The sequence below is a fragment of the Drosophila elegans genome, unplaced genomic scaffold (assembly GCF_018152505.1).
Source record: "Drosophila elegans isolate 14027-0461.03 unplaced genomic scaffold, ASM1815250v1 contig_520, whole genome shotgun sequence".
Taxonomy (NCBI): Eukaryota; Metazoa; Arthropoda; class Insecta; order Diptera; family Drosophilidae; genus Drosophila; species Drosophila elegans.
In genome coordinates this window covers 1,218,766-1,232,467 of record NW_024545903.1, presented here as the reverse complement: position 1 = coordinate 1,232,467, position 13,702 = coordinate 1,218,766, and the positions used below count along the sequence as shown (strand labels likewise).

The window sequence follows — 13,702 nt, the reverse complement described above, 5'->3', positions numbered from 1 at the left end:
ATCAATATTTACTGATACTACGTCGGAACATATGCATATGCTTTCTCGGCCCGCTGGCGAATAGTACAATAGGTCGGATACGTCAGTCGCCTTCTGGAACGAGGAGTTGCGTCAAAGTAGCTCCGATCTTGTTTTTCACCGAGCCATCTCTCTGGGGACTCACCTGCTAGTCCCCGGACAAACAGAATGTGAGTGAATGATATAGCTGTGAGGCCCGGCCCAAGCTCACAAAGCTTTCTGTGCTCGTATAAATGTTGGCAATGCAATGGCGACTGGGCTTAGAACCATTCTACCAATTCGGCAGTACAGACCTCGGGGTTAACTCGAACAAATAGGTGTTCCTAGTGGACTAGCTTCCTGGTTTTGCCGTGTGATCATGACCCACAAGCCATCGAAGGGCCCACGGCTGGGCGTTCGTCATTTGCAGTCGTTCCTGCTCTTTCTGGGGCTGACTGTGATGCACATAGCCCGCTTGAATGTCAGTGTGGCCATTGTGGCCATGACCAATGCGGCCACCACAAATCCCAATTTTCCAGTGAGTTTCAAGTGATGAAGTCATTAGTCCAAAATCACGCTGACGTGGCCGCCTTCCCTCAGGAATTTGAATGGACCGAGAAGCAGAAGTCGTACATACTCTCCAGTTTTTACTGGGGCTACATCCTTACCCTCTTTCCTGGAAGTTTCCTGTGCCGTCGCTTCGGCGCCAAAGTGGTCCTATTTGTGGCCAGTTGCGGCACGGCCGTTTTCAGTTTGATGACGCCCTGGTGCCTCACCTGGGGCGGATGGCAAGTGTTCTGTGCCATCCGCATCTTGCAGGGCCTGTTCCAGGGTGTGATCTTCCCCTGCGTCACGGAGCATTTGGCCATGTGGTCACCGCCCGAGGAGAGGAATCGGTTGGGCGCCTTCAGCTACACGGGCACGGATTGCGGCACTGTGCTGGCCATGTTCATCAGTGGCATGATTGCCAAGGGAGCGATGGGCTGGCCGGGCATATCTTATGTGTCCGGCTCCCTCTGCGCCGCCTGGTGTTTCCTCTGGCTGATATTCGCCTCCAACAATGCCACCGAATCGCGATTCGTGGGCGAGGCCGAGTGCAAGTACATTGAATCATCGCTGGAGCACAACGAGGACTTCCACGAGCGCACGATACCCATTCCGTGGAGGGCCATCTGGACTTCGGTGCCGTTCCTGGCCCTCCTGGTGACGCGCTGCGCGGAAACCTATGGCCTGAGCACTCTCCAGGCCGAAATACCCTCCTACATGAACGGAGTACTCAACATGGAAATCCAGAGCAATGCGGTGTTCTCATCGCTACCCTTCCTGGCCATGTGGCTGCTCTCCTACGTCTATCTGATTGCTGCCGATGTCCTGCTCAAGAAGAAGATCCTGTCGTTGACTGGCGTGAGGAAGCTGTTCAATAGCCTCTCGTTTTGGATTCCGGCTGTCGCCCTGATCGGCATTGGATTCCTCAGCGAGGAGAACAAGAACCTGGCCATCGTACTGATGACCGTGTCGGTGGGCGTGAACAGTGGGGCAACCATTGGTAGTTCCCTGAACTCCATCGACCTGTCGCCCAATCACGCTGGCATTTTGATTGGCTTGAGCAACACGGTGGCCAATGTTATTCCCATCCTCACACCACTGATTGCCGGGGAGATCGTGTCCGATAAGGTGAGTCAGCCGGAGAAACCCACAAATCAATAACAATAATAAATATTTCACAATTTCGCAGCACAATCGCGGCCAATGGCAGATCGTTTTTGGACTGGCAGCTGTCATTTTCTTTGTGGGCAACGTGGTATTTATCGTTTGGGGCACCGCCAAGGCGCAGCCCTGGGATGCCGATGACTTCCTGAAGCCCAAGGATGCGGAATGCGCCAGTGAGAAGCAGCCAAAAAGTCCCGCGGCGGAGATCGCACCACCCATCGATCCTGTTCTGGAGCAGCAAATCAGTTGGCCCGAGCGGTACACGGCGAAAGCCATCGAGTGATTTGTGGCGGAAGTGGACGCCCCGAACAATTGACTGTGTTAATCAGTATTAACCATAAGTAGGCTGTAATTTATTTTTATTCTATTTATAAGGCGTGACCGTAGCGCGAGACTTAAGTAAATTATTTTCAATAGCATTGCTTTGTTCTGTTACCAATCGCTCGTGATTTCAGCACTCGAATCGAGGAAGAGCCCGATCGGGCGACGCAATCTAATCTGTTAATTTATCTTATAAATGTATATAAGTACCATATTTATTTTGGATTGGGGCTCATGCGACCAATTGTCAATGGCTGGAACTACAGCTGGAGCTGAGTGCTTTGCACTCTCTCTGTCTTCCAATGGGTTCAAAAACATTTGCCACAGCTGTTTTTGAATACAAAAAAAAAATTGTGATATTAGAAATAAACTGTTGACTTGTTTCTCCGCTCTTTGTACTTTACTCTATTTGAACTAGCTGCTCGTGGCTGAAAATGGGATCTTGGTTAAATATGATCTATGTTAATTTGGTTTCTATACCCAAGGTATGCAGATACCCAATCTGTGCACTTTGCTCTACTTTTTACTAACCACTTCAGGCTAAATATTGTGTTTTTATTGTTTTAGATTTATGATTTGTTAGAGATCTTTGATTTCTGTTTTTGATAAGTAAGTATTATATATTTGATTTGACTATTTTGCACACACGAGTTGATAGCTGAAAAAGAAATGTCTGTTGGCCAAAATTTGCAAGCCCATATTTGTGACTTCTAACCATAATGCTTTATGCTCTATGTCTATTAATCGTGGAATCCCTTTCTGAGACCAGACTACCTTTAAATTGAGGAAGGTCTCTGTGCCTTATCTTATCAGCGGCTAATTCAGACGTAATTATCGCTTAACGATCGCTTTTTCATTTGATAAAACAAAGCCGTCTAATGCCCGGAACCAAAGTGACTGTAATTAGCTCCGGCAATTGATATAAAGTGCCAGGCTGACTGCCGGCGTTATATTTGCTCTCTGATAAGAACTTTACTGCCAGCTACTGCGGCAAGAACAATTTGCACCTGTCATTGTTATTGTTTGTTTTTATACCCAACCCCCACACAATTTCCCACGAGACGTAGAGTTATGTGGGCAAGAAATAGATTTGAAGTAGCCCGGGTTATAAAACCGTCAATAAACAAAAATGGTTGACTACTGGTTATGAGATAATCATCTTTAAGCCACACTTGTGTGTTTTGTAAAAAATGATTTGTTTTTCATTTGAACTTTTTCAAATGTGTGTTGCTAGAACAATAAAAGTCTTTCTTCAGTAAATTATGTCAAATTTTACTAGAAAAAGCTAAAGAGAAAATTAAATGCTTAAATATGTCAAGACATTTTTTTCTTACGAGGAAAATCATACACTCATAAAACTAACTTACGTAAAATATTTTTTGTTAAGTTTTAACAATAACATTAGTTTTTACCAAAAATAATAGGAATTGCGTTACAAAATTCTTCTTTAAAAAAAATAACAAATCTATTCTAAATATATGAAAATTCGCAGGTTGATTTCGTTTCGAACCCCATTTAGTATATACTATATATACTATGTATATACATACATGAATAGCATTACTTTAAACTGAAAAGTTTAAAGCTTTCTGGATGATAATTTCCCGAAAGTCTTTTTTCTTTTGCAGGTAGTATATCCTATCGGGGTTCCATATCGTATCTTATTTTAAACATATACGTCTTGGTTTTCATTATATATCCAAATAACTCGAGATATAGATGTTTCTTCTTCTTAAGGTTTCAGAAATATATACTCAATTTCCAAAAATCAAAGGTCTATATTATATAGCTATAATTTTACGATACAAAAATAATTTGAAAGTCGACATAACTAAATTGTTTTTAAAAATACAAGCATAAAATTCGTTTTATTGAAGGTTACATTTTACTTAAACATGCAAGGTATAAAAACTTCGGCTTGCCGATTTTTCGCTATTATAAGCTACAACTTAGATAACTTAAATTAGCTGTAACCATGTGATGAGTGTTATTTTTTTGTCCTCTGGTGTCTGATTTCACTTTCCATGCAGCCTTATCCAGATCACTTCAATTGGAGTGTGTGCATATGTGTGTACATGCCTAGAACTTGGAACATCGCTGGCACGCGGCCAGAATTCAAGTTTCGGAGAACAGGCCTCTCTGTTGATTTGGCGGGTAAACTAGTTTCGCAGCTACTTATTCACTTGCATTGCCAATCTGTAGTTTGCCAGTTAGGTGATTTGCGTTGCTCGAAGTGGTCGTTGCGCTTCGCAATGACGATAAGATCATTCAACTTGGTGGCAAAGGGTGAGTTCGAATTTTCGGTGCATTGGTCAAGTTCGCTGTCAAAGTCTTTGGTTTTTGCAGGTCCCAAATGGGGCAATCGTCACCTGCAGGTGCTGTTCCTCTTTATATGTGCTACTTTGACCGTGGCGCAGCGTTTCAACATGAGCGTGGCCATTGTGGCCTTCACAAATGCCAATAACAGCAACCCCAACTATCCGGAATATCGGTTGACGGAGCAGCAAAAGTCATATATCCTCAGTAGTCCTTTTTGGGGTTCCTGTTGCACCCACCTGATGAGTGGCTACCTCTCGAGTCGCTTTGGTGCCAAGTTTCTGCTGCTGGCCATCATGCTTCTGACCGCTCTGATCAGCACTGCCACGCCCTTCCTATTGGCTTGGGGCGGGTGGCAGCTGTTGTTCTGGGTGCGACTGGTCCAGGGACTGGCGATGGGTGGCATGTGGCCCTGTCTGTACACCCATCTGGCCAAGTGGTGCCCCAAAAAGGAAGCCAACCGCCTGGGCGGCGTGATGACCACCGGCCTGGATGTCGGCACAATAATAGGATTTGCCTTGAGTGGCGTTCTCTCCGCCTCGCCACTTGGCTGGCCCAGCGCCTTCTATGTGCCAGGTGCGTTAAATATCCCTAATAACATTTATCCCTTATTTATGAGGACATACATACATATATTCCTAATCGGCTTTGGAAAAAGTTCTTTTTTATTATTTTATTTTACAAATGTAACTTAGACAAACTTTAAAGTAAGAAAACAACTATTTTTTCATAAATACGTAAAAACATATAAATGAATTTTTAATGAGGTTTTGCGTTTCAAAAGAGGCCAGATGTAATTAATTTTACGCTAGTTGGTGTTGAAAAAAATTCGCAGAAATAAATAGAACTACCATAATAAAAATTAAGAAATTATTTCTGAAAACTAATACAAGTTCGATTTTTGTCTCAGTTAAATATGACTTATTTTCCCGCGTTAATTTATTTAAAATGTAAAACTATTTTTTTTTTTTTTTTTTTTTTTTTTTTTTTTTTTTTTTTTTTTTTTTTTTTTTTTTTTTTTTTTTTTTTTTTTTTTTTTTTTTTTTTTTTTTTTTTTTTTTCAACAAAAAAAATTTTTTAAAATTTTCCACGCTGTATTTCTTCCTTTTCCTAGTCGCAACCATTTGCCCATTTCAAGCTATTTCTCTTAATTTACTAGATAAATCTTGAGTTTTTGAAGTTCATTTTGAATATTTTAACCTATCAACGTTTTAACTTTTCATAGAGCACGTTTCTAAAAAAAATTAGACATTTTTTGTTGTATTATTGTTATTATTCTGGCGCGCCAAGTTTGTTCATTAGCAATTTTTGTATTGTACAGCAAGCTATAATTTAAAAACTTAAAGAAAAAGTTAAAAATAAAACATTAAGCTTATAACTATTAGAAATTATATCAAATTTGATATATACACCATGATTTCATAGTTGACTTTAAATACGCGTCATTTGAATCTTCTTTAAATTTTAGAAACACAATATACGTATTGAAATTGTTTTGTTATTGAAAAATCTTTGAAAACCGTTTTAACAAAAAAAATAAGCAAAGAACAATTTTTTTTAGCAGTATTATCGATTGAAAAAGCCGATTAAATAAATGTTTTAAATAAAACTTTTCAGTATTTACTATTTACTTTTTTATTTTTTTTTTTTTTAAGAAAGCGATATATATACAAATAAATATTTTTAATCGCAGGATATCTAGGAATTGTGTGGTGCCTTCTTTTCCTACGTTATGGCGCCAATAGCCCATCCGAATCCAGATTCATATCACTGGCGGAGCGCAAACATATTGAACTGGATCTGGAGCAAAGCCAAGTGGCTCGGGGTAAGACTCCTCCAGTGCCCTGGCTCCAAGTACTCACCTCACGTCCGTTCATCGTGCTGGCTTTGTGTAAGATGAGCCAGGCATGCAGCTTCTACACGCTGATGCAACAGATTCCGCGGTACATCCACGGGATCTTCCGCTACAGCATCACGATGAATGCCCTGCTCTCCGCACTGCCCTTCGTCGTCATGCTGATGTCCTCGTACGGGTTTATCTTCTTGGCTGAATACTTGACCCGACATCGGGACATTTCCCTGCCCATCCTCCGGAAGACCATCAACTCGTTTGCCACCTGGACGCCGGCTGTGGCATTGGTGATTCTATCCTACCTCAGCGATCAGAACGTGGTGGGCAGTATGTGTTGCCTGGTGGCAGCAACAGGTGCCATTTCTGGACAGGCCATTGGTAGTTCACTCAACCACGTGGACCTGTCGCCCAATTTCGCTGGACTTCTCTTTGGTATCAGCAACACATTGATGTCTGCGGCTGGTGTGATATCGCCCATCATTATTGGACTGACGGTTACCAATGAGGTGAGCGACCACGATAATTGCACTTATTTAAATGGATAACGAAAAGTTGAGTTAAAATGTGATACATAATAATATTGGGTGCATGGAACTCACTTTTTAGAGATAGTACATGTACTGGACTCTCTTGCATGAATCCAATATTCTTACATTTTCTTATTCCTATAATTATATGTATAAGTTATTATAATTTAAATATTATAATTTGCAAATTGACTTCAATTTCAGTCGGATCGCACGCAATGGCGTACTGTTTTCCTTGGAATCTCTGTGATTTTGTTCCTGGGCAACTTGTTTTACGTGATCTTCGGTCGAATGACTGTCCAACCGTGGAATGATGCACAATCCAAAGAAACCACAACGGGAGCATCACCAAAAGGAGAAGCGCCTGCCAAGGCGCCTGAGGAAACGATTTACGTGGAAAAATTTAATTATTTGTAAATGTGTATTTTTAATAACGTATTCAGTAATAATGTTGTTGTATAAAAACAGTTTAAAATCACAATGGTATATATGTCACGTGTCCGCTTCTGTGTGGAATTCGCTGCGACCGAAATTAGTGTCTCGTAGATAGTAAACTGGGGAATCGTTGATCAGCGACATCACGATGGACTTGAGTCCCAAAATAGAAGCCAATTTGTATTTGAGGGTCACCGATTTGATGAGTTCCACCAGCTGCGCCAGTGACTTCTCCTGTTTATTCTTTGTGGCATTGCTCTCGCTTAACAGCAAGTAGCTAAGAAAATTAATAAGAATTATTAATAGGAAAGGTAAGTTAAATATCTTGCATTCTTACCCCTTGACCACCTGCTCAATCACATCGTCATTAATGCGCTGATGGCACAGATACTCCTGCAGATAGTTCCCCACCTGAAGCACAACAAATTGGGACAAGATGGCCTCGCTCCAGTTAATGTCGTAGCCATAGGCTCGACTAAGTATCAGTGTCTGTGGTACGCTGAAATTCCAGACATATTAAGCAAAGGAACTATACCAAATTAGTTTCAGAAATGACATACCTTAAATGGTTGTTGACCAGTTCCCGAAACTGTTCCCTTGACCGCACTCCAATGACGCTCACACACATTTGCCGCTTTTCCAAAGCCCTGTTGAAGAGATCCAGCTGCATGGCCATCAGCTCCGCCCGGGAAACACTCTGCTGGGCCAGCAGAAGCTTGTTGTCCAACAGATAGTTCTCCGTGGCGTGTGTGTAATTTTCCAAGGCATGTTGCAAAAGTGTTTGAACCTCCGGCGAGCACTTTAGCTTGTTTGACTGCTCGGCAATGGTTTGAATTTTAACCACCAACTCCTGGGCTTCCTCGGTCCACATCTCTGCCAGCTCCTTGTACATAAGGAAGTGCAGGGCCGCCAGTCGCAGCAGTTCCTTTCCATTCTTTGGTTGATATTCCCTTAGGTAGCTGAGAATGGCCTGCCGAAGTCCGCCCTTCTGATCCTCATCGAACTGCCCCAACAAGGATTCGAACTGCTCGTTTTCAATCAGTGAGTCAAAGCAGTAGAACATCTCGCGGTAGCGAGCAATGCCAATCAGCATCCGCACAATGAGTGACCAGGATTTGGCTTGGGCCAGTTGTCCGTTGAGGACTTTCGCTCTCTGGAGGACACTCACAATGCCCTCCATGGAGCACTCGTGAACAAAACACAGATGCGCCTTGATCAAGAGCTCTACATAGATTTGATTCAGCTTTTTGTGGGACAAAACCTGAGGTATTCCCGATAATGTGCCCGTAGGAGTGGGCGTGGGCAATCCATAAAGGGTTATTATCTTAGAGAGATTATCAAAGGCTTCGGTTTCCTCGAAAACCTTGCCGTTCTGGTAGCGGCGATAGGCCTTTAGTGCATCACAGTACTCCAGCAGACAATTGCCCAACATGGTTGAGTTGGGAGCCAGATCAAGGAACAAGTGGAAATCCTTATCGATGCTGTGGCCCCAGAGATCAGCGTTCCTTAGGGCATTCCTTGGCTGCTCTCTGGCATGGAAGATGTAGAACCGGGGTCGTACGATGCAGGTGGTCAGCTCCATGGCCAAGCATTCGGCAATCTGTGGGAATTTGAAAAGAAAGTTAAGCTGATTGTAACTTTAGAAGATTATATATAAAGACTTACTTCTTTAGGCGTCATCCGTGTGGATATTTGTATATCACTGACCACCAACAGACGCTGCAGGCAATCCTCGGCAGCGGCGCTCTTCAAAAGGATACCAGCATCCTTGGTGCGCAGCACATCCAGATACTCCTTGTCCAGATACATGGCCGCCCTGTAGGCAAGCACAATTCGCCTGCCCAGCTCCACACCATATTTCAACTTTGATCCAATGCCCAGCAATGTGTCCAGCGTCTGCTGCTTCTCCTTGGATGGAATCTCCTCGAACTCCATCGCCACACTGTCCGAACAGCTGTCGGAGAGATCGCTGTCCCAACGAGTCATTACACTTTGGTTAAGAGTGATCCGATTGAACTTTGGAAAGGCACTCTTCTCGATTTCACCCAGCAGCTGGCGTTCCTTGCTCGACAGATTACTAATGCTGGTCATGCCTTCGGCCAATGCCATCGCAAACACAATAAATCGTAGGTCATTCGGTCGGAATTCAAAAAGCTCCTGAAGACGCAGTGCCTCCACAATGTCGCCCTCGTCCAGTAGGGTGTTTAATAAAGTATTGAGTCTGGTTTCCATCTCCGAAGATAGCTGTGTCTTATCAGATATGCTAAGGTCATCGATTCCCGCCAGTTCCTTGAGTTCCGAGAATGATTTATAGAGTACACAACGCTCTTGGAGCATGATTTGCTCATAGTACTCCGAGTGGTAGATGGATATCAGAGAGAGCTGATCCTCCGGCAGTTGCAGGTAGCACAAAACCATGTCGTACTCAATCTGATCGCGATCAAAGGATTCGTTAGGGAACAGATGGTGTTGCTTGATCACGCCGAGCGTGCTCTGAAGAAGCTCATATCGGCGTAGATTGGCCACTTGGCCAACGGAGGAGGCTGCCTGCAGCAGAAAGTTAACCAGAATGGCGGGTGCCAGAGCATGCTGTTGGATCTCTTTCTCATACTCCTGATGGGGTCTTATTTCTCCGGCCTCCAGCTCGGCCATCCATTTGCCATAAACAATATCACTCAGTGGCAGCTGCAGCAAGGTGGCCAACTGAAGGGCTTCCTCATAAGCTCGTGCCTCAGTGAGGGCATCGACCAGTCGTCTGTACTCCGAGCTATCCCTCCTCACCAGCTGCTCCAGATCAATGCTCAGTTTCCGCAGCCAGGTGGCTGCCACTCCGAAAACCTTATGCAGAAGACAGAAATCCAGCAGATCACATATGTCACCCACATCCGAGCGACAGATGCAGTCGAGGAATCGCTGCTGCTGCAGAATGCAGTCGAAATTGGACTGTAGTTGGGTGAGCAGAAGACCAAGAGAGCGATGCATCACTTGCTTTCGGGACAGGGGACCACAAAGGGGTAGAGTTACTGCGTCCTGGCTCCAGCTGAAAAAGAACTGACGTAGCTCCACGATTGTGGCATCGCTGAAATCCTCCTGGTGGGCTGTCAGCTGCAGGAAGCGGCACAGATGTGTGAACTTGCAGTCCTGGTAGAGAAACTCATTAAAGCAAGGATATATTTTTATAATAAGTTAAGCTTACAGGTTGAAAGATTTCGAAGCTGTGTAGAAGAGCATTCACATGTCCACCAGCGACAGCTTCTCGGATAACTGACCACACCCACTCCGATCGATTATCCTCGCGCACCTTGGCGGCCTCCTGCAGCTGATGGCTCCACTGACCGCTGGCCACCGACAGCCAAACGAGCCAGCACCAATCGCGGTTCTGTTCGCTCAGTGTGGCGGCCAGCACAGCCAGGACCGGCAGTTCTTGTCGAATGCAGTGCCTCAGGAGATTAATGCTACTGCAGTACGGAATATTTCCCATCATCATCTCCAAGAACTTTGCTGTGGTCGGAATCAGCTCATCTGGCTGACTGTTGGTACTGCACAGTATAATGGCAAAGAGATCCTGTCGAGCGGTGTGAGTTAGCAGAGTGCACAGCGACTGATCCGTGTTTCTCTGAAGCTGCTGCATACTGGAATCCTGATTCGAACTGTGCGAAGAGTTGGTCATCGTTTCCTGGGACGAGTTCGTTTGGGTTTCCCCACTTCGACGAGGCGGTCTTTGGAAGCCCCTTTTGTAATGGCGATCGCCGGAGGATTCGTAACTTAGTGCGCGCAGTAGATGGACACCGAGTGGAGGGCACTTGAAGTGCGGCAAGAGCTTCTTTAGCTCACTCAATGGAAGATCGAAGTACTGGAAGATGAGCAGCAAGTGCCACCAGTCGTTTCTGGAGGCATAGTGTTCGAGCAACGCCACTGGAAGTTTTCCTGGAGTGTCCCTCACAGCCAGCCGCATTAGGGATTGATAGAGTTCCAAAGGAAATTCCCTGGGATTCGCCTCCAGTTGCTGGACTAAATCCCGATCCCATCCGGCCAGCAATTCCGAGTAACTTTCTCCGCTCTTTCGCTTGGGCAGCTTTCGCTGGAGCAGGAGGAAGCTTCTCAGTGGCTGGGTATCAAAGCCCAGCATCTCGCAGCAGGCCACGCAATGGGTGACCAGCTCCTCGTCGCCAGTGTGCTGCAATGCCATCTGGGTGACCGTCTCACAGGCGTGGAAGAGCTGCGTCTTCGTGATCTGTCCGTATAGCTGAAGTTGCTCTGTGATCAGGTAGTAAACGGCATAGGCGCTCCTCTGCTGCTTCAGATAGTGGGTGTAATTTAGCTGAGATTTCCTGGCATAACGCTGACAGAGGCGTGCATTCGAGAAGCTAACCAGTTCACCATGTCCAACGGTGGCCAGGAGCGGCAGGTTGACCTGCTTAAACTTCAGAAAGAGATCGTGAGCCGTGGGCAGGCCGAAACTGCTGCTCGTCGGTCCGTGATCGAAACGAGCTGTCAGCGATTTGAGATACGGCACTCGACCCAAGCTGGTGCTAGTAAGAAAACCCTCCAGCGAGCGTACGGTTGGCTCCTGACCCAGAAAATCGTAGAAGGTGAGCAAGGGGTGCCCTTCAAAGGAGTCTGCGGTGTCGTGTGTTTTCTCCAAGTACGCCTGAACGCTCTTGGAAATCTAGAAAGATTCAGAAATCAGTTATAAATTCGAGACATTATAAAACGCATTAATACAGTTTTTAGAAAATGAAATATACACTCAATGTTAGGAATGATAAAGACAACCTTTTACATTCGTTTTTTGTCAAAGGAAAGAATTGAATGTATAAACATCCAATCATCAACAAAAGAAACGTATACAAACATTAAATAAGAAAAATGATAACTAATTGATGTCTAATATTTATACATTTTTTAACCTTTTTTTTAACTAAGAATGAGTACTGAAAAAGGCTTATTACAATTTTATTTCCCTACTTACCAGCTCGAATCCCTCATTCTCGGTTAGGGAATTGGTTTTCAGATCGACTATTAGATTGATCAGGGCCTCCTGATGGGTCTCAGTGCTCGCCAGCTGCTCCAGCGAGGCAACGGGCACACATTCCATGAGGAGCAGCGAGTGATGACCACGATCTAGCAGATATTTGGCCAGGGGCTGGCGGCTGAGCAGATCCGCATGCTTGCCCAGACACTCCATGGTGCACAGGCGACGCAGCAGCGTGGGAATATCGCCGGATTCATCGGAGAAAAAGTAGCCGGCGCGGGCAAAGAAGTTTCGCAGCACTTCGCTGGGCTGCTGCAGTTGCTCCAGGGCGTACTCGTACATGTTGTCATCTATCTTCCAGGCGGCAAAAGCCTGCTCCAATGGCTGGAGCGTTTCGTGGGCTTCCACACCCTCCTCCTGGCAACGGCACCAACGTTGGAGCTTCGTCTGTTGGTTGCTATCGACCAGGTGCTGCCAGACCAGTTCCTTGGAGAGGGATCCCAGCAGAGATTCATTGCCATTGGCGAAGTACAGTTCGACGAGGAGCAACTGCAGGGCCTCCTCGGGCAGGGTCATCAGGGCTTCTATGTGGACACGGGGCAGCTGCATCTGGTGCTTGGCCACCAGGGCACCACACTCCCGCAGTTGCTGGACCAAGGACCAGTGATAGGCCAGCACTGGCTCCTCCTGCTCGTACATCAGTGGCTCCCGACTGCGCAGGTGGTCCAGGACGAACTCACTCAACTCCTCGTCCTGGCACTCGCAGGCGAACTGAAAGAAGAAGCACTTCACATCCCGGTCCACATTCCGGATCACGTCCTCCGCCTTGCAGACAAGTCTCTCGGAGAGCAGGCGCTGCACATAGGCCTGCACCACATCGTAGAAGTAGTGGCGATACTCCGAGATGGGGATCTTCCGCTTACGCGCCCAGTACTCCAAGCACAGATCGATGTGCTCGCCCTTTGTGGCCACCTCCTTGATGATGGTTACCTCGCTGATCCCCGACCAGCTCTTGAAGATCTTGTCGCGGACCTGAGCCTGCGCCTGGGCGGAATGCATCTTGTTGGGCGGAGTTCTTGGAATGTTCTGCGGGTCTTTTCACATCTCTTTGTTTCTCCCTCCGAACGGGAACAATGCAAAACAGTCAGTGCAATCAACAGTTGATAATAGCAAAACAGCTGGCTTCTGCTTCCTCTTCCCCGGAACCTTATCTCTGGTTCAACTGGTTCCACGTACAGTGAGCTCTAGCACAGATCAACCACCTATTACTAACTCCAAATATGTATTTGAATGTACATCACAGCAGGAAAAACCGAAGATTAACATTTAATTTAAAATGAAAAACAAATAAACTTGGATATAAAATTAAAAAAAAAATTCAATAACTAAATTTGGCATTCAAATTCGGAAATATATTTTTTTGCTTTCCAAATTTTTGACTGAAGGGTATACAAATAGAAAATTACTTAGGGTCATATATTATATATTTAAAATCAGTAAATCAAACTTTTATTGTAAAAATGTTTTTTATACATAGATGTAAACCTTTCTTATGCCAAAAATAAAGGT

General features: G+C 45.1%; 3 protein-coding genes across 4 annotated transcripts; 2 read left to right on the top strand and 1 right to left on the bottom strand.

The window, feature by feature from the left end:
• Window positions 1-122: 122 nt before the first annotated feature.
• Window positions 123-2,052, top strand: LOC108149169 (putative inorganic phosphate cotransporter). Its single transcript, XM_017276568.2, has 3 exons — window positions 123-535; window positions 598-1,671; window positions 1,733-2,052. Exons 1-3 carry the CDS (start codon window positions 377-379, stop codon window positions 1,988-1,990), a joined length of 1,491 nt encoding a protein of 496 aa, XP_017132057.1. The 5' UTR covers window positions 123-376; the 3' UTR covers window positions 1,991-2,052.
• Window positions 2,053-4,255: 2,203 nt separating this feature from the next.
• Window positions 4,256-7,140, top strand: LOC108149184 (putative inorganic phosphate cotransporter). Of its 2 annotated transcripts, XM_017276601.2 has the most exons (4): window positions 4,257-4,314; window positions 4,375-4,920; window positions 6,038-6,702; window positions 6,928-7,140. In XM_017276601.2, exons 1-4 carry the CDS (start codon window positions 4,281-4,283, stop codon window positions 7,138-7,140), a joined length of 1,458 nt encoding a protein of 485 aa, XP_017132090.1. In that variant the 5' UTR covers window positions 4,257-4,280. The 2 variants fall into 2 exon arrangements, with proteins under 2 accessions (XP_041565769.1, XP_017132090.1); XM_041709835.1 differs by having other exon boundaries at window positions 4,256-4,920.
• Window positions 7,131-13,348, bottom strand: LOC108149183 (spatacsin). The gene is made up of 6 exons (XM_017276600.2): window positions 12,131-13,348; window positions 10,355-11,827; window positions 8,824-10,299; window positions 7,719-8,758; window positions 7,496-7,657; window positions 7,131-7,435 (listed from the first exon to the last, which is right to left on the bottom strand). Exons 1-6 carry the CDS (start codon window positions 13,190-13,192, stop codon window positions 7,216-7,218), a joined length of 5,433 nt encoding a protein of 1,810 aa, XP_017132089.2. The 5' UTR covers window positions 13,193-13,348; the 3' UTR covers window positions 7,131-7,215.
• Between the last annotated feature and the right edge of the window lie 354 nt (window positions 13,349-13,702).